The following is a 26728-nucleotide window of genomic DNA, read 5'->3' as shown; positions in this document are numbered from 1 at the left end:
CAGTGGATCTCAAACTTGGTAATGGTAAAAAAGCCCAGCGGCAAGTGGCGGATGTGCGTCGACTTCAAAAATCTCAACAAGGCATGCCCAAAGGATAGCTTCCCGCTACCTCGTATCGATCAGTTAGTCGATTCAACTGCCGGACACGAGCTCCTCAGCATGATGGACGCTTTCTCAGGATACAATCAGATCAGGATGCACCCCAGCGACCAGGAATGCACCACCTTCACCACCGATAAAGGCCTCTACTGCTACAATGTCATGCCTTTCGGTCTGAAGAACGCCGGTGCAACTTACCAGCGGTTGATGAACGCCATGTTCGCTGAGCATCTGGGCAAAATCATCGAGGTCTACGTGGACGACATGCTAGTTAAGAGCATAAAGGCCAGTGGACATGTGGCAAACCTCAGGATCATTGTAACCATCCTCCTGGCCTATGATATGCGCCTCAACCCAGAAAAATGTTTCTTTGCAGTCACCGCTAGCAAATTTCTCGGTTACATCGTCAGCGAGCGAGGTATCGAGGCGAACCCGGATAAGGTACAGGCCATCCTTAACCTGGCGAACCCCGAGTATAAGGTGGACGTCCAGTGCCTCCAGGGCAAGTTAACCGCCCTTTCTCGATTCATCTCTCGACTAACTGATAGGTGTGCCCCATTCTTCAAACTCCTCAAAACAACTCACAAGAAGGTCATTGACTGGAACCCAGAGTGTCAGGCGGCGTTTCAGGGCCTAAAGGAATACCTGGCGGCAGTCCCTCTCCTTTCTGTCCCTGTGCAAGGAGAAACACTGTTCATCTATCTAGCGGTCTCGGCAACGGCGATAAGTTGCTCCATAGTCCGGCGGGAGGGCCAGGATGAGCTCCCAGTATTCTACGCCGGCAGAGGCATGAACGGAGCAGAAACAAGATATTCACCGTTGGAGCAACTGGCCCTCGCACTTATCGTTGCCGCCAGACGCCTCCGGCAGTACTTCCAGGCTCACACGATCCATATGTTAACCAATCAACCGCTGAGGCAAGTGATGCAGAACCCTAAACACTCGGGGCGCCTCAGTAAGTGGGCCATTGAGCTCAGCGAATTCGACATAGAGTACAAGCCAAGAACCGCCATGAAGGGCCAAGCAGTGGCGGACTTCATCGCTGAGCTTACTGAGCGTCAGCAGGAACCCGGTACCTAAACAGAGCCCGGAACAGAAATAGTAAACGGTGAGGAGGCAGCTCCCCTACAGTAGGATTGGAACCTGCATGTGGACGGCTCCGCTTGCGCCAAGGCCAGCGGCACCGGAGTCATCTTAACAGGACCCGGGGGACTGAACGCGGAGTACGCGTTGAAATTCAACTTCAAAGCTTCAAACAATATGGCGGAATACGAGGCACTTGTCGCCGGTCTACTCCTCGCCATTAACTCAGGAGCTGACAGCGTCAACATATTCAGCGACTCACAACTAGTCGTTAACCAGGTCAACGACAGCTTCCAGGCCAAGGACCAGCAGTTACCGGCATATTTGGGGTACGTCAAAACCTTGCTAAAAAAGTTCAAATTTCACTCCATCACACAAATCCCCAGGGAAAAGAACGCTAAGGCTGATTCACTGGCGAGATTGGCAACTGCCCAACCACATCAGAGTCCAGCGGACACAAGGGTGGAATACCTTGACAAGCCAAGTATCACAAAGACCCTGGAGGAGATTTTCAACATTCAGGTCAATCCCAGCTGGATGGACGAAATCATTGCATACAAGCGCAGCGGCACATTGCCAGAAGATAAAGTCCACGCAAGACAGCTCAAGCGCAGGGCAACCCGCTACAACATCCAGGACGGCAAGCTTTACCGCCAGGGATTCACCCATCCCAACCTCTACTGTCTAACCCCAGAGGAGGGAAAAGTCGTCCTAGCAGAAATCCATGGCGGGGAATGCGGAAACCACTCGGGCGCCAGATCCTTGGCTAACCGCACAATGCGACAAGGTTACTTCTGGCCCACGCTTGGTGATGACGCCCGGCGGATTTCGAGGTCTTGCCACAAATGCCAACAGTTTGCAGATCTCCCACACGCGCCGGCGGAACCACTATCAGTCATCATCGGCCCATGGATTCATTCCACGTGGGGCCTTGATTTGATGGGAAAGTTCCAAACCGCCAAGGGCCAGTTTAAGTACATCATTGTCGCCATCGACTACAACAGTAAGTGGGTAGAAGCGGAGCCGCTGACAGCAATAACTACCGCAAAGGTAATTCGCTTCCTTTGGAAGAATATCTACTGCCGCTATGGCGTCCCACATACAATCATTACAGACAATGGCACATAGTTCAACAATAAGGAACTCATCTCATTTGCCGCCAACCTGGGCACCAAGTTAAGTTTTGCATCTGTCGCCCATCCCCAAACCAACGGCCAGGTCGAAGCAGCAAACAAGATAATCAAGAAGCTGCTAAAAAAGAAGATCGACGGCGCCAAGGGTTTGTGGGCGGAAAAACTTCCAGAGGTCCTATGGGCCATCCGGACAACTCCAACTACCGCCAAACCGGCGAAACTCCTTTTTGTATGATGTTCGGCACAGAAGCTGTCCTTCCTATTGAGGTAACTCAGCCTACCGCTAGGGTCAACGGCTACTGCCCAGAGACCAACAGCAACGGCGTCAACTTGGACAGGGACCTCCTAGAGGAAAAAAGACACAAGGCCCATTTACACAATTTACAAAACAAACAACGGGTATCGCGTTTCTACAACGCCAGGGTCAAGGCCCGGAACCTCCAATTAGGGGACTCGGTCATGAAAGAGGTCATCCCGCCACCAACAAAACTCCGCCCAACATGGGAAGGCCCGTACAAAATTGTGGAAGTCGTTAGCCCAGGCACCTTCTACTTAATGGACAAAGACGGCGTCACATCGACCCACCCTTGGAATACTGAACACCTTCGGTATTACTACAAATAGTCAAACCGCTACCCAAGAGCATCTTGACTTAGCTAAATTTTTGTTCAAACATTTAGCTAAGGGAAGCTACCCAACGGGTACTACCCCACTTTTGTACACTGATCCGTCAGCTATCAATGAAACGAGGAATTATTCAAACCATTGTTACCAAATCTAGCACTGAGGGCAACTGGCAACGCCAGCAATCGTCGGCGGACTTCGTCCGCTACGTGGTGCACTTGGACCAATCTTAATTCCTTTAATGTTTCATTGATCGACAGAAGAAATATATATAACTCAAAACACTAACGCTTGCAAACACATCATGGCAAACCAATTCAGAAATTTATTTCAGCTTCAATATTCTTTACAAACTGTCGTGACTCAGCGGCCACAAAACAAAACAAAAAAAAAAACTAGGAAAGTCTCCGGCGGCCTCGGCCGGCTTCAGGGGTTGCCTTCGACATTTTCTGCTTCGGCGGGCGGCGGCACAATCGATCGACTCGCTTGATCGGACCCTCGCGCCGTCGGACTGGGAGTCTCCATGGTACCATCCGCCCGGGTGTGTGCCTCCAGGAATCCGGCACGTGACACCTCCGACGGGGTGGGGTGGGGAGTCTGCTGGGACCCTTCCGCCGGATGAGCGCCACTTTCTCCGCTGCCCGAGCAGGCACCTCTGGCTGGGGCAGGCACGTCTGTCTCCGGCGGGATACTCTCAGCCGGCGACGCGTCGGGCTGTGACGCTTTGGCGAAGTCAATGGCGCCCTTCCGCTTCAGCATGTCTATATTTGCTCGGGCCCCAGCCTTCGCCGACTTGGTCATTGCCTTCTTAAACTCCACCGATTGCTTGAACGCCTCAACGGCGGCGGCCGCAGCGGTACTCCCTTCAGCCCTCAGCCGGTTAACCTCACCCCCAGCCGCTTCACTTCAGCCATTCTTTCGGCGGACTCTCGCTGCACAATAATGAGTTTTTTATCCTTGGCGGCTATCCGCTCCTGCAGCAGGACGATGTCTTGCTCCAACTTGGAGACATATTCATTCCTCTCCAAGTCCCGCTCAATGGCTACGTTGAGCTTACCGCGGACGTCGGCATAGTCACATTCCGCCTTGGCAAGCCCCCGCTCCGCCACCGCCAGCTTCTCCTTCGCCTCCGCCAACTCCTTCTGGAGACCTTGGATTTCATCCCTGAGCTCCCCCTCAATCAGGGGCCGCTTCGACGCCGCCACGAACATGTCGTGCAGTCCCGCCGATATTTGCCCAAACGCCGAGCTGAAGGGCGATTGGTCAATTGCCGTGGGGCGCGAGATGCCCGCTAGGCCACCGAACCCTAGCCGTTCGCATAGATGGAAGAGGAACTCCCGCTCGCCATCTGTCATGAACGCGGCGTACTCGGCAAACGAGTCAAGATCACTAATGGCGGGCGCCTCTCCCTCCACCGCAACAGTTTTCGAAGGAGCTGGGCGAGCCTTCTTCTGTCGACGGGCCCTGATTACCTCAACCTCCTCTTCCTCTTCCTCTTCCTCTTCCTCGTCAGGAGAATCAACCTGCCGGCGTTTTCTCTCCAGCGCCCTTTGGTTCCCGGCGGCGGTCCTCGTCACCCTCACTGGCGGCTCCGCCGGTTGCACCACCTTCCCCTTTTGAGGGCCACGCCTCTGAGCAGGCATCTGCTCCTTCTGTTGCCCAGCCACAACGCTTCCCCTCTCCCCGCCAGCCGTTTGGGTCCCCGTCTGCACTACCGGCAGACCATCCTCACCAAGATGGGAGTGATGGGGCATAGGCAGCACCACGGGAACCTCGGACTGACTCAGTGCCAGTGTCTCGGGGTTCACCAGCGTCTGCTGAGCCGCCAGCCCCTCGGCGTACATGGCCTCCAAAAAGTTGTCTATCTCCGCGCAGTCCATAGCCTTTTCGAAAGCGTCGCGACTTGATTTATTACCCGGCGGAGTTTCTAAAAAAAAAAAAAAAATTTAGTCAGTCCAGATCACACTTACAAAAAAAAAAGGGAGAAAACGGTCTGGAGGAGATTTCTCACCAACGGAACGCGTTAGCCACTGGTCGACCAGCAACTCCCAACCGGTCAGAAGTCGGAAATCTAGCAGGTTGCGGTTCCGCCAGCAACCTCTGATCCTCGCTATGCGGCACTCTTCTTCGCGCGTTAGCATGTACCGCAGTCCCGCTGCACAAACGGTAATCATTAGTGACAATACAAGTACAAATACGTAAACCCGCCAACTACGTTCAGCGGAAACCGGTTACCAACCTCGAATGGGTTGGAACTCCGACTTAATCCTAAATGTCGGCCCTTCCTCGTTCGACCTGGCGTGATACTCCCAACCCTCTGTGGCGATGCAGAAGGCCCCCCCGCCAGTAGGACATTGAGTCCCTTAGATTCTCGATCAGCTTGGGCGCTCCCTGCCGGCGGCTCAAGTTCACTTGCCCCTTGCAACCTCGGCGCTTCACGTACACCAGCTCGTAGAAGTGAAGCACTTCCGCCACAGTAGGCCCCTCGCACCCGGACAACCGCCAGAGTGAGTTCATGGCCAACATCAACCGCCACATGTTGGGGCAAATCTGACCAAAGGCAAGGCCAAATTCGCACACTAGGATTTGGAGATTTGGCACCAGCGGGAATGTCACTCCTTGGCGGAATATCGCCTCGTGAACGGCAGCAAGTCCCTCCGGGAGAATCGAGGCCTTCTCATCCGCTGTCGGCGGGCGCAGCTTCACGGAGCCCGGCAACCGAAACGTCTGCTTCATTCGGTTTACACCGGCGGCGTCCATCCGCCCTCCTGCCTCGTCGACGGCGGTGCCGTCCGAGAGGAACCACGCCGACTCAGCATTTTGCCCCGCTACTTCTCCTTCTCCAGCGGAGCCGCTGGCAGCACTGTTGCTCGCCAAACGCTCTTCACGCCTAGCTTTGGCAGCAGCGGCCTCACCCGTCGTTGAGCTTTCTGGACGCGAACCACGACCCATAGCTACTTCCCAGGGGATGGTCTGGAGTGGCTCAACTTCTAGCGGTTCTGGCAGTGAGGTTCCTGCATGGGCAGACGGACGCAACGAATCAATAAAAATCCTATCCGCCGCGCTGAACGACACGTCAGACCCGGAATCCTCACTGCTCGAAATCTCTATGACTTTAGCCATCCCAAACCCTAAAACCCACATCAGTTAGCACAAACACAGATCTACCCTATTCTCACATCAGTTATAGCCAAGGACATCAAGAACAAAAACCCAGAAAATGCCAAAATACGAACAAACGCACTCAACCCAGATTCGGCCATCTAAATCCCTAAGCACTAACGCTTTGCCAACCGCAATTCAACCCCCCCCCCCCACCCCCCCCCCCCCCCCCCCCAAAATCTCATTTTACACCTCAGAACATGCCCAACAAAACCAGCAATCATTCCAAAAAAGACAAAAACATGACCCAGAAAATAGCAAACCCACTGAAACAAAAATAAAAGAGGAGGAATCCAGGTACCAACCTCGGTGATGAAGTCTACGACACGGTGGTGCACGGTAATCTTAGGGGGCTGCGATCGTCGTCTCTCCGGGAACGGTATCCCCAAGCTTCCCCAAACTCTTTCTTCGGACAAACGGAGCTTGAAGACGATGACTAGGTTTTCAAATTTTCAGAGTGATGAAATCTCTCAAGGTTCCCCCCCCCTTTTATGTCAACATCAACGCGTCCTAAGCCGTCCGCTCCATAACGACATCACATACCAGCCGTACACGTGTCGTAACCCTCTACTTACTCTCCGGAGTACCCGAGGCGTCACCTCGGTTACGAAACCCACATTTACTGTCATTAAAGGCAAGAACACGGACATGCTTAGGAGACAAGCCTACGCACGCTAACCCTCTATGGGTTCGACGCGTGTTAACCACCACGGGGACGACTTCACAATACCGCCCGAAGTCTCCGCTGAGCGAAACCCCGCCAGCGGAACTTCTCACTGGTCATCTTCCGAGTGATGAAGTCTCCGCTGAGCGAAACCTCGCCAGCGGAACTTCTCACTGGTCATCTTCCGAGTGATGAGGTATCCGCTGAGCGAAACCCCGCCAGCGGAACTTCTCACTGGTTATCTGCCAAGACACGAAGTCTTCGCTGAGCGGAACCCCGCCAGCGGAACTTCTCGCTATACCGTCCTGCAAGCTGGGTATCTTCCGCTGTACACCTATGGCGGAACCCACTTTCATCTTGCAAACTGCGCGCTTGGTTTAGACGCAGTATCGTTCAAACAAAATACCGCCAGGCACGTCAGCCGGACACTGCTTCCTGCTACATTTAGCGGGGGGATATCCGCCTAAACGCGTATCCCGATGCTACGCCTCTCTGACAACGACCGCCACGCGGCGTTACCGTCAGACCGTCCCTACGGGACACGGGGACTAGTCAACAGTCTACGACGGCCCTGATCAGGCACGTTGACCCCCGTCATCTGGGTGCTAAACATTGGGCTCGCTACCCAACACCCTCTGCTCCGTGCAGCTCCCCCTCAACAAACAACTTGCCGACCATCCGGAGGTCTATCTTCGCCGGGGAGTGGGGGACTCCCTGGGGGGCCCAGCAGGGGCCCACCCGAAAGGGTATAAAGCGTTTGCTCAGTAAAACCAACGGTTGACAACGCACTGACGCTAATTATGTTCTTGCAAGTCTAGCGGAAGAAAACGCTTCAAACCGCCGAACAACTCCCCAACCAAGATTGCCCTCCTTGACTGGGGACTTGGGGGACTTGTACATACATGTACATTTGCAAACATAATTAGCTATAATGGGCCACGCCCATTGTACCACCGAAGGTACTAATTCCAACTAAAGGAATGACGCGCAGACACACCGCCAGGCAGGCTACAGCCTCAGCGTCGGACCATCTCCAGATCACCGTCGACGCGCCGCCACGCGCCACGCCAAGATGGCATCAGAGGCTTCTGAAACTGGGAACTGAAGCATATCAGTCCCACATCGAAAACAAAGAGAAGATCAACCTCTTCCTCACCTATAAAAGGTTCTCTCCTCTCTCCTCATTAAGGAGGCATTCAATACTCATCTACTGTTACTCTGTCAACACAAATACATTGACTAACTTAGGCATCGGAGAGCAGAAGACCGCCCGGCGCTGTCTCCCTCTGACGTCCATTGTATTTCACTTGACAGGTAACGGAAGCTTCAAGAACAACACAAGTACCGATCCGCCCACCGGATCAACGTTAGCTGGGGCCCAGCTACCGCTGGACTTTCAGATATCAACAGCGCTGCACCCTTCTTCTTCTCCCCATATGGCAGTTTATTCTAGCTGCCAACAGGACGTCCTCGCTTCCTCTTCCCACTACCAGAAATGTCCTCTTCCGGCAAAGAGACCAACCCAAGGCTTTCCCGTTCCAAGTTCAGATTACGCTTGCCCACAACCAAGCTAAGCTTCAATTTCTTTGGGGAGATGGTTACCCCCTCATCAGATCGACCTCTTTGCTTACCAGTGATCCTTTCTGGTGTCATGGCAGTTTCTTGCAGCTCACGAATCACCACCTGCCGGCGAGGTTTATTCAAAAAAGAGCTCAATGGTGGTTCCGGGACCTGCTTTGGAATAGGATTCTTGAAGACTAGGGTTTGGCCATTAACCAAAAGCATTCAAGGTTGTGCTACCGCCAGCAGAAGACCCCGAAGTGGACGCTGTCGACACAGTATGCAGTTACAGACCGCCAGTCAAAGTTGTCGGCACTATACCTACATGTTGCTCCCCCAGCACAGTCCTCTCTACCTCATCATCATCCTCCTCTAACATCGGCCTCAAGCAAGGAAATTTGACGTGAGTCACCAAACCACAAATAGCACAGGGGCCAAAGAGTTTATCATACTTGAATTTACATAGGAATTCCACTTCATCTTCCACCCAATACCACCGCTCAAAGGATAGCGGCCTGTTCAATGGGATTTCAACCCGAATGCGAAGCTTTCCAGCCTTCTTTCCGGTCTTGTCAATCTCCTGAAAATCCCCAAGGGTGTAACCTATCATAGCCATCACCCTTTCTGACCTAAAAGCAGGAGGAATACCTTGCAGAGTAATCCAATATGATGTCGTGGTCAGAGGAACCTTTTCCACAGGCATCACGTCGTCATAGCATGCTAGCGCCACCGATGCTTGGTTGTACCCGCATGGAGCACCCTTCCAGATACAAACCTGGTCGGTAGGATCTGACAAAGTGAACAATACCCACTGGTCTTCAGCCTCCTCCACCTGCAGAGACCCATTAATCTGCCAAGCATTGCGAAACATCCCTAGAAAGGATCTGACTTTGTAGTCCCGAGCAGTGAGCAATTTCGCCACCATAAAACCTCCGATTGTCGCAAACCCTTGGCCTTGTGTAGGTTGGAGTTCAACCTGTTTCTTTCCCTCAGCGAGAGCAAGAGATGAGGCTAGCCTACCTGCCATGGCATCAACCGAACTCATGGTTACGTTGAAAGAGAAAAGCAAAGAAACCCTAGCAGAGAGAAAGGGAGACAGCTCTAATTTGATTTCTCATTATTTATATATTGTGTATCAAGTAAGGATTATAATTATCAGAACTTTGAAAATATGAGATGTCAGAAATATCGAAAAATTTTCAGGATAGTCTAGGAAAAGAAATTATTTTAAAAAAAATTCAAGTTATTGAATTTATCATATAAATATATATAAATGTCAACTTCATTTATATCCACAAAGAGACTCTAGGTGGTTGAAAAGATACTTGCTGATCTACGAAAGTATAATAATCGGACCAAGACATATGACCCATGTAGTACGAACTATAATGATGAACATGATAGTTATAGATCTCTATGAAGCTACCAACTGTTTCCCTTATAAAAGAACAGTAAGGATGAATCTAACTGGATGACTAGTCATGCACTTTACTCTATTGATTATATCTATAAGGGTTATAGCCAAATTGATTGTTGTTTTCATGAGATTCATTTGAGATCCCACTACGTTCTGTGCCTAAATTGATAGAGTCAAAACTTAAGGTAACAGAATCAACATCAAATGGGGTGCTTTGATTTTCAGTTGCACCTCTAGTCCTCCTCCCATAAATAATCTTCTCTTGCACACCATGAATAGCTATTTTAGCTCCGTAGTCTTCATCTTAGGTGCCATGATCAAAATTCGTTTCACATGCGTCTTGAGGGAATTTCTCCTCACTCAAATTTCCTTTAAGGGGATTACTCCTCACCCAAATTCACCTTAAGGAGATTTTTCCTCACCTAGATTTCCCTTGAGAGAAATCGAGAATTACTCCTCACCTATATGGTCTTCTTGAGAGGATTTCTCATCACACGGATTCGGTTTTAGAGAATTACTTCTTAGTTCTCACCTAAAATTTTCTTGATGAGATTTCTCCTCACCAACATTCGTTTTGAGGGGATTTCACCTCACCCAAATCCACCTTAAGGGAATTTTTCCTCACCTAGATTCCACTTGAGAGAATTACTCCTCACCTATATGTTCATCTTGACAGGATTTCTCCTCACACGGATTTGCTTTTAGAGAATTACTTCTTAGTTCTCACCTAAATTTTCCTTGAAGAGATTTCTCCTCACTAACATTCGTTTTGAAGGGATTTCACCTAACTCAAATCCGCCTTAAGAGATTTCACCTCGAAACATTTTTCTCAAATAAATTGCGCTACCTTTCACAGATACTTCAATCATTGGTATTACGTATACTGTTATCCTAAAACATGGAAAATCAAAAACATATCTCATAAGATCTCATATTTAAACAGTTAAAAGTCTGTGCAAGTAACATTTATCACACGTTTGGTAAACATAAACAGACCCGAGAAGCTTGTATTAATTTGTTGTTTTTCAGACCATAAAGGACGACGTGCCACACTAGTTGTTGCCGCATAGACAAATACCAAACCATGAGCAATACCACTAACAAAAAATTGCACAAATAGATGTTGACTAGAAGAAGATATCATAGTAGGAGATGATATGTTTGTTGATATGTTAGCTGAATTTTGATGTGCTTGACAGATTTCATGCAAATGTGGTTTTTGCTGCATGGTTGCTATATTCATCAGTCTGTAACTAGTTTAGCTCAGTGCTCACTTTGAGTACTTTATTTCATTTTGTTCTCAGAGAGATTTTGGTTCTTGTCCCCCTCTCTCGTCTTGTGAATTTTTTTTTATTAATAAAAAAAAATAGAGGGACGGGAGGTGGGTTCCTGGTTGCGATGGCCCCCCTTTCTGTCGAGATTGCGAGTGGATACCAGTCACCCCAAATCGGCTGTCGCAGAGGAACTAATATCACCTAATCCTCTATTTAATTTATAAAAAAATTAAAATAAAAAATAAAAAAAACAAACAAACAAACAAGAAAAGGTGAAAATAAGGAATGGTTGCTATGACTTGGTTCAGAGTTTGCTGGGTTTCTAGTTTTGTACCATTTTAAGAATTGTTTCTGTTTTATCTCCACTATCAATAATAATATGAGAGTTTCTATTCATACCTCTAAAATTGATATTTGTACCTCTCTCTTTTTCCAAATTATAGTTGACTTTGTCAACTCATGCCAAATTACCAATAAGGACACAAAAGAGGGAAAAAAAAAAATTTTTTTTTTTTATCATTTTTTTTAACCCCACCCCACTCCTCCCCTCCCATGATGTTAGTGAGGTCTGAAACTGTGACATCCATGATATTGGTTATCCTAGATAACCAACAAGTCACATCTCACAGAAAAAGAAAAAGAAAAAAAAAAGGTCTCTTCTTACATTTACAAACAGTATGTTTCGATGAGGCAATTAGCAAAATTCTAAGCTGTGAATTGCCTATTATATTGCTCTTGCGCTTTTTTTATCCAACTCGAAACAATTAGTAAATATGTGTCTCTCTCCAAGCTAAGCAGCATTATGTTGGACCGGCTGTGGAACACCATGACCACTTGCAGTACGGGCATTTGTAAATAAATCATAATTAAGTGATGAAAACTTTGTATGAAGTGTAAAATAGGATTGTGAAATTTTCAAAAATTGAATGAGGTTCGACTACTAATTTTGGAGATATGAATAGAACGTAAAAGAAGAGGTTTTTATTGATTTTATTGGACGATGGGCATTGTGGGAAAATTAAGAAGAGGTATAGATAACAAATTTGTTATCTATAAAAGTAAGTTGGGAGATCCAAATGCTAACTTTAGAGATATGAATAGAAACTCTTTAATAATATTTAGGGTAGGGGAAAGATCCCCTGCTTCCCCTTAAAAAGAAAAGAATTGTTTTTGTTTTCGATACAGAAAAATAATGGGTAAATACATAGTCTCCCTTAACAGAACCAAAACCTAATAGATCATGGCACAAGACAAGACAATGGAAGCGAAAGAGAGATAACAGTTTCGGCTAGCAATATTCTGTGTATGTCAAAAAATGAGTAACCGCATCAGGAAGTTTTGCTTCTCTCCAATTGTCCTTCTTGATATGATCGAATCGACAAAAAGAAAAAGATGTGGTTAAATAAATGAAAGCACCCATTAGAAATAGAATAATGAGGACCCACTTAGACTCCTTCCAGTCGAAGGCCTTGACTACTTGGGAACCACGTCTGGAGACCCAATTGGACATCCCCATCCTCCAATCACAAGCTCTGCAGCAAATCTTTACACAGAAATGGGAAAAAGTTTACAAATTCGGATTCCTCACTTTTTCATCTAAACTTCCTACTTCCTAGAGGGGTTAGTCGCAACAGACAAAGATGCCACGTAATGACATGACGGGTTTACTTGAACTTGAAGGCCATAAATACACCTTCCCTCTGCTCCTCTGCTTCTCAGAGCTCACCATTGAAAGAGAGGAGGTATAACACAACGACAATATGAGCAGCGAGAGAACGACGCCGCTTTCAGTGCCGGTAGGCTACAGGTTCCATCCCACCGAAGAGGAGCTGGTGAACCATTATTTGAAGAAGAAGGTTCATGGCGGAAATGATTCCGAAATCAACCAGGTCATCCCTGAAATCGACCTCTGCAAATACGAGCCGGCTGAGCTTCCTGGTAACTAAAGACTCAACCTTTCTCAATTTTGATCACTACCCATTTCTGAATATCATGCGTTAAGAACAGGGTAGGTTCTGATTTTCGTGTTTTTGTGTTGGGTTTGTGGGCAGCATTGTTGGGGACTGAGACAGAGGCTCATGACATGGAGTGGTTCTTCTTCACCAGAAGGGCTTATAAGTACAACAAAAGCTCTCGCTCGAATCGGAGCACCAAGAAGGGATACTGGAAGATCACAGGGAAGGAGCGTGGAATTAAAGCTCGACGATCCAAAGCTGTGATTGGGATGAAGAAGACATTGACTTTTTACCAGGGTCGTGTGCCGAAATCGAAGAAGACCAGCTGGGTCATTCATGAGTGCTATCTTCCTGGAAATGGAGTTATTAAGCAGACCCAGGTCAGTCTCTATTTCTCTCTCAGTTTTCTGTGAAACTCTTTAAGTATCTCACACTCGAGGGTTGCCTCGGGATGATCACCCTACAAAACAAACAATATATGACTTTAAAATTACGGGACACAATGTGGATTTTCAATTAACTGAGAAAGTGAATAGGTCATATGCATATACTAATTATACGTTATGTAAAAGGCGAACTGATTGACCTCAAAGCAAGATAGGAACTAAAACATTACTGAAAGCAATTATTAATTTCTCTGAGTTCATCTTGCCATGACCTCAAACTCATGCCCTTCTTCAATGTGTCAACAGTGTTGCAGATTGTCCTAAACACATTTCAATAAACCTCAAGTTGCAACAGAAGAAGATAACTGAGTTTCCTTGTTTTATTTTTGTTTCTAACTCTGTTTAGTGGATTGAGGGTTTAGTATGTCATAGACATCAGTGGAGTTAGAAATGAGTTATGTGTTTGATGTGTGTCATAGAGATTCATAATTATTAACCATGGTCTCGCCTCAAATTTACGCAGGGCGACTTTGTTATCTGTCGCTTGAAGATTAGATCAGATAAGAAGGATTCTTCAGTCAGTAATGAAGGAGAACCTGGAAGCGCGAGTGTGTCTGAAATGAATCAAGAGGTAATAACAAAGATGTTCTTTTGTGTTGATATATGGAGCATGAGAAGTATATCGAAATTAAGATCTTGCTTGCTTATAATTTTGAATCCTGATTTTATGCTCGGGCACAGGGAAATGAGGAGTTGCTATTCCATCAACCTCAGCCTCTGGATGACTGCTGCTCCTCAGCACTGCAGTCACCGGTGTCCCAAAAGCTGGAAGCTGTTCTGCAAACCAACGTCACTAATGATGATTGTAATGAGTTACAATCACCATTTGGAGATAGTGATTCTTGTCTATTAGACGGGAATGAAGTTTCAACCTGTGATGAAAATGAGGCTGTGTATGATGTGTTTCCACAGGTGAGAATGAACATGCTTCTATTGTTGTTAAACATTTCGGCTACAAATCCAAGTACTATAGCAGAACTTAAGTCACAAGACCGAGTGGAAACAGAAATTGCTGATTCTTATGTTACAAGAATATCTTTCCGACCACTGATGATATAATGAGCCTGCTAACTACATTTAGTCTAAGTTAGAAATGAAGTTAGATGATATGTGAAATCGCATCCTTTTTTAACATCTTCTTATAATAACTCAATATGCGCGTAAAAGTATGAACTAATGCTTGCTTTTTTGTGATTGTTAATTCAGCTACGTGATCTGCCAGATCAAAATCTGGATTCACTCTTTGGTCCACTTCAGCCACAAGAGTGCTGCCACACCGTACTGCAGTCACCAATATACACAAAGCTGAGAGATGTTCCACATCCACTTCAGCCACAAGAGTACTGCCCCTCCATACTGCAGTCACCAATATACACAAAGCTGCAAGATGTTCTACATCCACCTCAGCCACAAGATTACGAGCCCTCAAAGTTTCAATCACCAATATACACAAAGCTGGGAAGTGTTCCACATCCACTTCAGCCACAAGATTACCAGCCCTCAAAGTTGCAGTTACCAATATACACAAAGCTGGGAACTGTTCCAGATGCCAATCTCTATTGTGGTGAATGCAATAATTGGCAATTTGCAGTTAAAAAAAATGTTTCAACCGATGAAGTTGGCATATTAGTTAGACAAATCATGTCTAATTTTGAAAATCAAGCTACAGATTTTAAGATTCCAGAGGTGAGAATGGTATGCTATATTGCTATATGAATTTTATCTCAACCAAGTATGTTCAAGCACCAAACTCAATGCTTGTTTGTTTTTGATTCTTAATGTAGGTGCATCATCCTCAAACCAAAGGAAATTTGGAATCAGTGGTTTATCCATTCCAGCCACAAAATTTCACGTCGCAGCCACTGATGTACACAGAATTTGGAGATGCTCTACATAATACTGAAAGCAATGAGTTGCAATCTTCATTTGGGGATAATGACTCTTCTCTCACAAAGTTCTTGAATACAAATTTTGCTTACCAGGATTGTTACTCGGTTGATTAAACAGCAGACTCCTTTCAAAGACTCTAACCTGCCAAACTCACTAGGAAGGGTCTACCATGGGGATAGTGGAGTAAGCAATGATTCAAACACTGAAGTAGCCCATGGATGGGTACAATATTCGTCTGCATTAGCCATTGGAAATACCCTCCAATGTAGCCAATGAACTCCAAAAGGTCTGATATTATCCTACAAAGATACGACAATCTTCTAAGTAACACGAACTTTTTTAGCGGGATTGATGGTTTGCTCTTTGCACTGAGATTGTTAGGTAGAATGGTCCCGGACCTCATTCTTGATAGTAAATAAAAATGTCACTAAACCAATAGCTAGTTGGGTTATTTGTAAATTAGTTGTTACTTACAGTTACTGAAATGTAATAGCTAGTTGGTTGATGGAGTATTAGTTGCAAATGTGTGTGATTGTTAATAGTTTGAAACCTTATAAGTAATTTATCAAGTTTAATGGGATTTTGTGTACTGTTATCTCCATTTTTCTGTTGATGGCCCAAATGCAGAACAAAATAGGTTGAAGGGCATTGAAAGTTTGAAACCTCTCACTGGCCATCTGCTTATGCAAGCTTAATGTTAAAATCGAAAGATAATAATTTGAATTGGAGCTAAGCAGTACTTGTGCCTTTAAATAGAAAGAAAGAATTTGACCAGCAACATTGTTTTAAAATAGTGCTAATCTTCAAGTAGTCTTCTATACCAACTTTACCTTATGGTAAACTAGTCTATCACTTTTGTATTCTATTTTATTACTTTTCTTCATCAAATGGGTTTCAGATGTTCTCTGAGTATATTATATAACTATTTTTCTTCAACGGTGAATCGCAATTCTTTTTTTAACCAAAGCAATCAATTTTATTAGATGAATTTAAATACAAAATCAAAGGTTCATAAAAAAACTACTAGCAAATACGATTACTTTAACTTGATGGCACCAATAGCAAAGTCAACATAGCAAAACGAAAACGGACAACAGTCGCACTAACTACTATTAATCTCACAACCCCAAATTTAAACCTGAACCTAACCAAAACAATAAAAATTCTAAAAAATTTATAAACATAAATTATGATTATCACCGCAAACTACAGTAACGGAGCCATAGAGACCACTGCATCCGACAAGAAGCATTGCAGAATAGGAACCAAATATTAAGATAACCTTGTTTTCAATGATTCAATTGTGGTCAAGGGCGAAACAAACTCCCTCTAAACCTATGATATGAAGCTCTGTCATATTTCTTTCGTAAAAACAAAAATTCGTAAAAATTATCGTATTTTCTTTAATTTATTTTATTTGGATAAATAATTATTTTACATTTTTTTTTTTGGAAATTATATACTACATAATTCAACTCTGTACATATAAACTATGTATAAATAAGCATTGAAAGATTTACAATGACACTGTATCATGCTCCTGAACAAGACTTTGCTCCACTGGATGAGACTTCCGAATGTTCCCACCAAAAATTTCTCCAATTTTTTTTGGCCAATGTTCCTGGTGTGTGGACTATTTCCCAGTCTCAAATGGATAAACAAAGGCTGAACTTGCAAGAGGGAGTTGAGATAAAGTCAGATTCCTCAAAAGGACGGTGAAATGTAAGAACTAAACGCGTGATTGGTCGTCAGAGGTGGGACACACCAATGATGCAAGCCTCTCCATCCCACTCAGCTGAACTTGCTCGGGAAGACATATCAGTGACTTTGAACTCGAAACACAGTGATCACTTGGGACATTATAAATACGATCTCACTCTTTCCTCCGCACTTCCACAGCTAAAACAACAGTCTATTTATGATGATGAGCAGCGGCTGCATTACACTTCCTACGGGTTTCCGATTCCAGCCCTCCGACGAAGAGCTGCTGAGTCATTACTTGGAGAAGAAGAATCAGTGCAAGGATCCCCAAATCGAGGCCATCATCCCTGAAATCGATGTGTGCAAGCACGAGCCCCGTGACTTACCAGGTAAGCCATCTGTCTCCAGATTCTGTGTACTTGTTTTCCATGTGTCATGCATGTAGATTTACCAAACCATCAATTTTCAAACTATTTTAGCTTGCATTCAGTCCTTCACACAAACATGCATGTACGTCATGGTATAAATAATCTGGTAGAGGTCAAGACTTGAGTTGTGTTGCAATTTTGCAGCACTGGTGTTCACAAGGGCGGAATTTCTGGAGAGGGAGTGGTTCACCATGGCGGACTCTCCGGACATGCAGTGGTACTTCTTCAGTCCGAGAGTTTTTAAACACAGCAAAAGCAAAAGCACTCGGTCCAACAGGACCACGGAGGAAGGCTCCTGGAAGAAGCAAGGCAAGGACCGCAGAATCACTCAGGCACGTTCTGATAAGCAGATTGGGGGGAAGAGGATCTTGACCTTCTACCAAACTGGATTGCAGAAAAAACAGAAGACTGACTGGGTTATTCATGAGTATTATCTCACTAAGGCCGATTCTGATGAGCAGATCGGGGACTTTGTTCTCTGCCGCTTGAAGAAAAAGCTAGACAAGTCTGATCATGATAAGCAGGATGGTCCATTCTGCGGTGGAGGTGAACCTAGTAGAGGTAGCTGCAGTATGGCCTTCAATGTTGAAAATCAAGCATCTAAACAGCTGGGAAATGTTCTTTCAATTTCTGTTGAAGGTCAACCTGATAGCTGCAATTCATCTGATTCCGATATGGTTGAAGAGGTGAGAACAAAAATGCATTTTGATTTCTGCTATGAAATTTTCAATTTGAAGCACAAGAAGTATATTGAAAATGTAACCAACACTATCTTGTTTGTGATTCTTGATCTAACAGCTACTTGATGAGCCCGGAAATCTGGACTCACTCTATAATCAACCTCCGCCACCTGATCAACTGCAGTCACCAATAAAGCTGGGCAATGTTTCACAAACCACCAATGTCCATATTGATGAATGTCGTAAGAGGAAATATCAATTTGGGGATAATGACCCTTCTCCTACTAAAAAGAATCATATTTCAACCAATGATGTTGATGAACTAGTTAGCAACACTGCATCTAATTCTGAAAATCATGCTGCAGATGCGATTCCAAAGGTGAGAACAAGCATGCTCTATAACCCTTTATTATTTAAACAACTAAATATGCAGCAGCACCAGAATTGTATCCAAATTTAACTTTTTCTTTCTGTGATTGTTAATTCAGGAGTATTCTCAACCAGGAGAAAATCTGGGATCTGATTCATTTCAGTCACTGGAACCACTATCAATAAACAGAGAACTGAGAGATTGTTCCCATCACAATAATTTTATTAGATGGGATGATTTTCCACCTTTAATAGAAGGTTTTGACTCTTCTTTCGCAAAGTTCTCAGATACAGTTATTGATGGTGGTAGCAGTGACAGAAACACCTAAGTCGTCTATGGATCGGTAAACAATTATTCTACATTAGCCATTGGAGCAACACTCCAGTATAGCTAATCAACCTGTATTTATAGGAGAATATCAAAAGATGCCTCGGTAAATGTGTGTCTAACTCGCATTATTACCATTGGTGATATTCTCCTACAAATGGTTCAAAGATCTCCAAGTTATATGAAATGCTCTGTTGATTGGCATACAATCACAGTTTTTCTGCATTTCTTGAACTGGGGGCTTTGGAAACTTATTAGAGCAAGTCCACCAAGGGCAATTTGGCTCAGTTGTCACATGGATCTTGCCCCAAAAGGGGAGAATTTTCAAAAACCAAGTTCCACCGAGGGTGGGAAGCCCGGTCTCTTTGAGACCTGGGACAAACACTGGGTTGATCTGCCCCAAAAGAGGGGAGAATTTTCAAGAACCAAGTTCCATCGAGGGTGGGAAGCCCGGTCTCTTTTAGACCTGGGAGAAGCACTGGGTTGATTTCTGACCAAGTTCCACCAAAGGGTGGGAAGCCTGGTCTCAAACCCTTGCCCCAAAAGGGGAAGAATTTTTAAAAACCAAGTTCTACCAAAGGTGGGAAGCCCAGTCTCATTGAGACCTGGGACAAGCACTGGGCAGATTTCTGACCAAGTTCCACCAAAGGGTGGGAAACCCAGTCTCTTTGAGACTTGGGACAGGCACTGCGGAGTGACCCCAACGGTTGACAAAAGATTACAACATATTTGCTCACAGGAGAGTCGAACCCTTACAACAGATGACGGAAATCATCTCAACCAACTGAACTAGTTTGATAGTTAGCTATGTTACACCATTTGTGTTTGTGTGTATGTGCAGATGACAGAAGTGTAGTAAATATGCACCTTTTACCCAGGACCTTGTTTCTCTTTATAGACTTATGACTGCAAACAGTAATAGGATGATGATGCCATAGCTCAGTCTTGTCTTTTACCTCAGTAGACATTGCAACTCCACCTATTATTGTAGTCCCTTGAAGCTTGTATAAGTTGTTAGGTTGAATGTCGCCCTTCATCACAACAAGTGATCCCTTGAGAACTTTGCTTCTTCCCTCTTCAGAGCGATACCTATATCAGGCCTTGTCCAAAGTACCCAAAGATATCAAGTTCTTCCTTAACTTAGGAATATATCTGACATTCTCCAGCGTTCTAACAACTCCATCATGCATTCTGATTTTCACAGATCCAATACCTAGGATCCTACATGATGAGTCATCTCCCCTAAAAACCTCTCCACTGCTACTGTCCTCAAATGTGTCAAACCATTCTCGAATTGCACACATGTGGAATGTACAACCGGTATCCAAGATCCAATTTCTGAAAGCATTGGAGCTGGCTGCTACCACAAGGAGTTCACCGTCATCTTTATCTAGTTTGATGACTACATTGGCTGTGTTTGAACTCCCTGCCATCGCCTCTGCTCTCATCTTCCCTTCTCTGCAGTTTCTTTTCAAGTGGTCGGTAGCACCACATTTGAAGCAACCTTTCTTGTATTTTTCCTTGGATTTTGATGTACCCTTGTTACCAGATATATCCTTCTTACTCGTCCACTGACTTGTCTCCTTGCCCTTGACATGAATGCCTCCTTCTTGAGAGCTTTCGGTCTCCCTACTCATCTTAAAATAAGATTGAATAGCTTCGGTAATCTCACCGTACTTGAGAGAATCCTTACCGGAAACGAGTCTGGTGATGAAGTGCTCGAATGAAGCTGGTAAAGATCTTAGCAACATAAGTGCTTTCTCTTCATCTTTATACATCACATCCACCTTTGATAAATTAGCAACACATATCTGAAATTTATTCAGATGATCCTGCAGATCCCTGCCTTCTTCCATCCAAAGACTATACAGTTCGTCTTTCAAGAAGAGTTTATCCGCGTCAACCTCTTTGACATTGTCCAATGTCTTGTTGCTGCCCATATTCTCACCAACATGAACCCTACCCGCGTAAACCTTCTCGAGATAATCCCAGGTCTCTTTGCTGTTCATATTCTCACCGGCACTAGCCAATACATGAACCAATACATGATCAGCAAGATGGAGCTCTATAAAGCTCTTTGCCTTCTTGTCCATCTTCTGCCAAACCTTGTCTGCCATATTAGCTGCCTTATTCTCTATCTCGAGAATAGCCTCGTACAGACCTTGTAGAATCAGGACACTTTTCATCTTCCTCTGCCATAATGTGAAATTATCCTTCCCATTCAACATAATGGGCATCACATTGCTGCCTACGTCTTCCTTGTCATCTGCCATTTTAGAAACACCTTGAGCCTAAGCTCTGATACCACTTTGTAGTAAATATGCACCTTTTACCCAGGACCTTGTTTCTCTTTATAGACTTATGACTGCAAACAGTAATAGGATGATGATGCCATAGCTCAGTCTTGTCTTTTACCTCAGTAGACATTGCAACTCCACCTATTATTGTAGTCCCTTGAAGCTTGTATAAGTTGTTAGGTTGAATGTCGCCCTTCATCACAACAAGTGATCCCTTGAGAACTTTGCTTCTTCCCTCTTCAGAGCGATACCTATATCAGGCCTTGTCCAAAGTACCCAAAGATATCAAGTTCTTCCTTAACTTAGGAATATATCTGACATTCTCCAGCGTTCTAACAACTCCATCATGCATTCTGATTTTCACAGATCCAATACCTAGGATCCTACATGATGAGTCATCTCCCCTAAAAACCTCTCCACTGCTACTGTCCTCAAATGTGTCAAACCATTCTCGAATTGCACACATGTGGAATGTACAACCGGTATCCAAGATCCAATTTCTGAAAGCATTGGAGCTGGCTGCTACCACAAGGAGTTCACCGTCATCTTTATCTAGTTTGATGACTACATTGGCTGTGTTTGAACTCCCTGCCATCGCCTCTGCTCTCATCTTCCCTTCTCTGCAGTTTCTTTTCAAGTGGTCGGTAGCACCACATTTGAAGCAACCTTTCTTGTATTTTTCCTTGGATTTTGATGTACCCTTGTTACCAGATATATCCTTCTTACTCGTCCACTGACTTGTCTCCTTGCCCTTGACATGAATGCCTCCTTCTTGAGAGCTTTCGGTCTCCCTACTCATCTTAAAATAAGATTGAATAGCTTCGGTAATCTCACCGTACTTGAGAGAATCCTTACCGGAAACGAGTCTGGTGATGAAGTGCTCGAATGAAGCTGGTAAAGATCTTAGCAACATAAGTGCTTTCTCTTCATCTTTATACATCACATCCACCTTTGATAAATTAGCAACACATATCTGAAATTTATTCAGATGATCCTGCAGATCCCTGCCTTCTTCCATCCAAAGACTATACAGTTCGTCTTTCAAGAAGAGTTTATCCGCGTCAACCTCTTTGACATTGTCCAATGTCTTGTTGCTGCCCATATTCTCACCAACATGAACCCTACCCGCGTAAACCTTCTCGAGATAATCCCAGGTCTCTTTGCTGTTCATATTCTCACCGGCACTAGCCAATACATGAACCAATACATGATCAGCAAGATGGAGCTCTATAAAGCTCTTTGCCTTCTTGTCCATCTTCTGCCAAACCTTGTCTGCCATATTAGCTGCCTTATTCTCTATCTCGAGAATAGCCTCGTACAGACCTTGTAGAATCAGGACACTTTTCATCTTCCTCTGCCATAATGTGAAATTATCCTTCCCATTCAACATAATGGGCATCACATTGCTGCCTACGTCTTCCTTGTCATCTGCCATTTTAGAAACACCTTGAGCCTAAGCTCTGATACCACTTTGTAGTAAATATGCACCTTTTACCCAGGACCTTGTTTCTCTTTATAGACTTATGACTGCAAACAGTAATAGGATGATGATGCAAAATATCACAGCAAGAAAAAAAAACCACAGCACACGAATGCAGAATTTTATAGAGGTTCGACAAAAAACTTTGCCTACGTCCCCTGTGTGATCTCTCTTGAGAATCACTAGCAATATGGAGAACAACAACTTGATTACAAGTACTTATTGAAATCCCTATGCTAATCCCCAACCCCTTTGCTAGATCTCTCTATCACCCTTGGCTCTCCCTGCCCCTGTGTTTATATGTAGCTGAGAACTCTCTGAGATCTCTCTTTGATCTCTTCTCTGATCTGAGGACACATTATGTGACCTCCCTGCAGCCTTATTTATAGATTGTAGGTGCTGGTTACAAACATGTCACATTAGGATTCCTAAAACTATTAGAACAAGGAAAGAGAGCTAGCTTTCCTATTCCTAACTAGAATAGAACTTACTTTCTAGGTCTAAATCAATAGGAATAACTCTTCCTATTCCAAAACCAATTAGGATACTAGAAGAATTCCTGTGCGCACTAATCTTCATTTACCCATCTGGTTTTGCCTTGAATCCTAATCAATTTAGGCATATCAACGAGCCAAATTCACAACAAGAAGTAATCTCAACCAACTGAGCTACTTTGGTAGTTTTCTATGTGACATCATTTGTGTTTGTTTGTGCAGATGATGGAAGTATTCTCAACCAACTGAACTACTAGGGTAGTTTGCTATGTTACATCATTTGTGTGTTGCAAAATTATTTATTTTAATGAAAAAGAACATATCCTAATAACAATTTTAAAGAAAGAGAACATCTCCTAATAATAATTTTAATAAATCTCCAACTTATATGAAATTCTCAGCTATCTTGATTGGCATACAATTGCAGCTTTTCTGTATTTCTTGCACTGGAGGTTTCTTAAACTTCTTAATCGTTTTGGCATTCAATTACAACTCAGGGAAGCTACCACTAGTCTGTACCTGTATTTCTTTTCTTTTTCTTTTGGGCAGCTGCCATCTGGAAGTCTACCCTTCTCTGAATGTCACGAGTCCAGGAAAATAAAGATGTCTTCTCTCATAAGCAGTTCCTTCCAGGAAAATCTGGTTTCTGTTTGTAGGTCAGTGAAGCTGCAGAGGCATTATATTGCTGTTTATCTGCCCTAGAAGAAACTGAAAGTCCTAGAAGCAGACAACAGTTCGAAGCTGGCAGCAATTTAAAGAATTCTTTTGTTTCTAGGATGCATCTCCTTAAAGCATATCTTTCGGACCGAAGTCATTAGTTCTAGCCTGAAAGGCCACTATGGGCAATGCAACTGTTGCATAGTCAGTAATCTGGAAGCGGCTTTATATAGGACCTGCTGCTACATGGTTGCTGGAGTCTTAAAGACATATTAGTAATAATCAGACAGCAGTATTCTGTCTGGTTACAATCATTTCCAAGATGTATGAATACAATCAAAGGTGATAGAGAGGACTTCAGACTTAAAGCCTGAACACCTCATGCCTAAAACCAAATATTGTATCACTCATCATATCGCTCTTGTTTGTATTACACTATTACCCCAATATTCTTGTAGATGCTGTTCATTATGAAGCTTTAATGTTTAATGGAATTTTGAGTATACTATTCCCTGTTTTTGTTTTGAACTCACAACATATACATGCCTTTAATTCTTAGGAAGGAGGAAACTAAACATCATGAACATTATAAACTAGTTGGGTGCATTTAGCAGATACCAAGCACAAATAGTGACATAGATATTGAAATTAAAAACTGTAAAATGATGTCCAAGACTGTAAATGCTTCATCATCTAACCTTTGAGTGACACAGTATTGGAGGATCATACAAATAAATCAATGATCAAAATCACAGAAGAACATTTCCAGACCTGTAAAAGGATTAGAATGGAAACAAGCATCCAAAAGAAGAAACCCGAAAGCTGAATTCCACTAAACCCTGCAAATTGTGTCAAGAAATCACCATTACACAAAAACCCAGTAACCAAAATCTGTATTATAAAACTACACACAATGACCATTAAGCAAAACTAAGCAATTTCAGTACCTGAAAGGCGGGAGCTTGCGAGTCAATCACATTATATAGCAAATGGGTATAAGCTTTCTTCTTGTGCAGAATCAAATCAATCAGAATAATCTGACAGTGCCCAAAAACAAATCAAAAAAAAAAAAAAAAAACAACAGGGGGTTTCAATCTTCGTAGAATTGTGAAAACGGAAATGAAGAATAAACCAAGATAGAAGCTTACCATGGGCTCGCACTTAGCCTATTCACATAAATTGAACCCCTTTTTTCAGTTTCATATCTACTTTTCTCGCTCTCTGCGTCTCTCTCGCGCGCGCACGGGTGGGGTTTTCGCTAGTTTCTTGAAATCTTGGGTCAAAACGAAGTCTCTAGGCCCATTAATTTTCTCATTTCCTTTTTCCGGCCAAGTTTATCCTTATTCTACATTGTTGGCTTATTGCGAGTACGAAATTTTGGTAACTATCTCGTCTACGACGGTCGTGTCACATGATATGATTCGTCTACTAATAATAATTTTTTTATTTACATATTGTATATTAAATATACTCATATCCTAAGACATAAAAATCAAAAACACGTCTTATAAGATCTCATAATTGAATAGTCGGGCGTCTACGCAACTCAAGTAACATTTTATCACTAGTTGGTAAACATAATACAAAGAAGAAAAAGGTGAAAATAAGAAATTGTTGCTACTACTTGGTTCAGACTTCAGAGTTTGCTGGGTTTCGAGTTTTGTACAGTTTTAGAAAGTTTGTTTTGTTTTCGATAGAGAAAAATAAACAAATGGTAAATACGTACATATTTCAAAACCTAATAAATTATGTGTAATACCCCGAAAATTCATTATTATTTTTTGATGATTTTTTGGAATTTAATTAGTGGTTATTTGATGATTTAGTAGTTTGTGGGTGAAGTGGAAGTGTTTCGAACGAATAATTACTTGAAACATTTTATTTTCGAGGGGTCAAAAATATTGACTTTTTATTCGTTGAGATTCTCCTAAAACTTCCTTCACGAAAGTTGTAGAGCACGTCGATACGAATTCGTGGACATGTGGCATGTGAAAATCGGAGTTCGTATAAAGAAGTTATGGCAATTGGAAGTTTCGGATATTTTTGGAAATCACTATAAATAGGAGTTTCCATTTTCAGAAATTACTATTTATATTTTTGGAAAGTTTCCAAAATCGGAAGCTTGCAAACGCTCTATTCTCTCTCTTCTTTTTGACTGACTCAACCCGGACCCGCAAACCCGACCTGGTATTTTCTTCTATCTCCGGCGACCTCCGACAGTGAAACCAACCCAGACCTCTTTGCCTCTTCATTCTGCTCCTCCCTATGGTGTCCTAGTGGCGATTCTCACCCACGGCGGCGCTGCAGACCCGGTAGGAATTCTCTCCTCCTGCAACGGCTAGGCTTGAAACAAAGCATGTTTATGTCGTAGGAGCCTCCCCTATTGATCCTTGTGGTGGTTTCGACCGATTCAAGTTGGAACTGGTTCAACTCAGAGTGAATGGTGTAATCTTGGCTTATAGGCTTGATGTTAGCCGATCTAGGCTGAGTTGGCATGAACCCCAAATATTAAAGTTGCTCTACTTGGTGTTCTTGACATTTTGGATGGTTGGATTAATGTGGTTTTAAGTTTTGGCCGATGGTGGTTGTGCAACCGCCTGTGGCGGCGCTTTGGCGGCATTCCAGCCATGTAAGGGACAGTTTCTGGTTTTATAAATCATCTACTCGTCGATATGAGCATTTTGATATATAATATGTAATTTTTGGAGATCGTATGAATATGTTATGATTTTTTATGGTTTCGAACAGTTCGATTGACTTGTGGTTTTGACATATCGATCGTAGAAGTATTCCGGAGACTTTGGGTGGTCTTAGATGTGGTTTTGCCTTGATTGGCGTCACTTTTGTAGTTTTAGTTCAAAACGGGGGTTTCAGACTTTAATCGCTTGTGATTCGTGTACTAAGTTGGACCGTATGTGATTAGGTACTTGACAGAGTTGTCTTGAGAAGATTGGGACGATTGTGCTTATCTTAATTAGCGTGTGAAG

At 43.8% G+C, this 26728-nt stretch overlaps 2 protein-coding genes and 1 long non-coding RNA gene across 4 annotated transcripts; 2 read left to right on the top strand and 1 right to left on the bottom strand.

Moving 5' to 3' along the window:
• The first annotated feature begins 12605 nt into the window (after window positions 1–12605).
• On the top strand, window positions 12606–15896 carry LOC112198019 (NAC domain-containing protein 89). Of its 2 annotated transcripts, none has more exons than XM_024339028.2 (6): window positions 12606–12954; window positions 13068–13351; window positions 13881–13988; window positions 14099–14329; window positions 14624–15112; window positions 15202–15896. In XM_024339028.2, exons 1-6 carry the CDS (start codon window positions 12777–12779, stop codon window positions 15418–15420), a joined length of 1509 nt encoding a protein of 502 aa, XP_024194796.1. In that variant the 5' UTR covers window positions 12606–12776; the 3' UTR covers window positions 15421–15896. The 2 variants fall into 2 exon arrangements, with proteins under 2 accessions (XP_024194796.1, XP_024194803.1); XM_024339035.2 differs by having other exon boundaries at window positions 12614–12954; window positions 14624–15103.
• A 1327-nt stretch (window positions 15897–17223) lies between these two features.
• LOC112179852 (NAC domain-containing protein 68) lies at window positions 17224–18814 on the top strand. The gene is made up of 4 exons (XM_024318345.2): window positions 17224–17397; window positions 17581–18122; window positions 18235–18495; window positions 18605–18814. Exons 1-4 carry the CDS (start codon window positions 17226–17228, stop codon window positions 18812–18814), a joined length of 1185 nt encoding a protein of 394 aa, XP_024174113.1. The 5' UTR covers window positions 17224–17225.
• Window positions 18815–22695: 3881 nt separating this feature from the next.
• On the bottom strand, window positions 22696–25091 carry LOC121051844. The gene is made up of 3 exons (XR_005807173.1): window positions 24890–25091; window positions 24689–24778; window positions 22696–23750 (listed from the first exon to the last, which is right to left on the bottom strand). It is a non-coding gene; the product is annotated as an uncharacterized LOC121051844 (long non-coding RNA).
• Between the last annotated feature and the right edge of the window lie 1637 nt (window positions 25092–26728).

Source organism: Rosa chinensis, chromosome 1, assembly GCF_002994745.2.
Source record: "Rosa chinensis cultivar Old Blush chromosome 1, RchiOBHm-V2, whole genome shotgun sequence".
NCBI lineage: Eukaryota > Viridiplantae > Streptophyta > Magnoliopsida > Rosales > Rosaceae > Rosa > Rosa chinensis.
Note: the sequence above shows the minus strand (reverse complement) of the source record. Positions and strands in the feature narration are given on the sequence as shown.

Bases quoted from the DNA above. Each gene is read 5' to 3' on its own strand.
- LOC112198019 (XM_024339028.2), top strand. From the start codon at position 12,777: ATGAGCAGCGAGAGAACGACGCCGCTTTCAGTGCCGGTAGGCTACAGG. The intron at 13,989-14,098 runs GTAATAACAAAG...GCTCGGGCACAG, and splicing joins TGTCTGAAATGAATCAAGAG to GGAAATGAGGAGTTGCTATT. The intron at 15,113-15,201 runs GTATGCTATATT...TTCTTAATGTAG, and splicing joins AGATTCCAGAGGTGAGAATG to GTGCATCATCCTCAAACCAA.
- LOC112179852 (XM_024318345.2), top strand. From the start codon at position 17,226: ATGATGATGAGCAGCGGCTGCATTACACTTCCTACGGGTTTCCGATTC. The intron at 17,398-17,580 runs GTAAGCCATCTG...GCAATTTTGCAG, and splicing joins CGAGCCCCGTGACTTACCAG to CACTGGTGTTCACAAGGGCG. The intron at 18,496-18,604 runs GTGAGAACAAGC...TTGTTAATTCAG, and splicing joins CTGCAGATGCGATTCCAAAG to GAGTATTCTCAACCAGGAGA.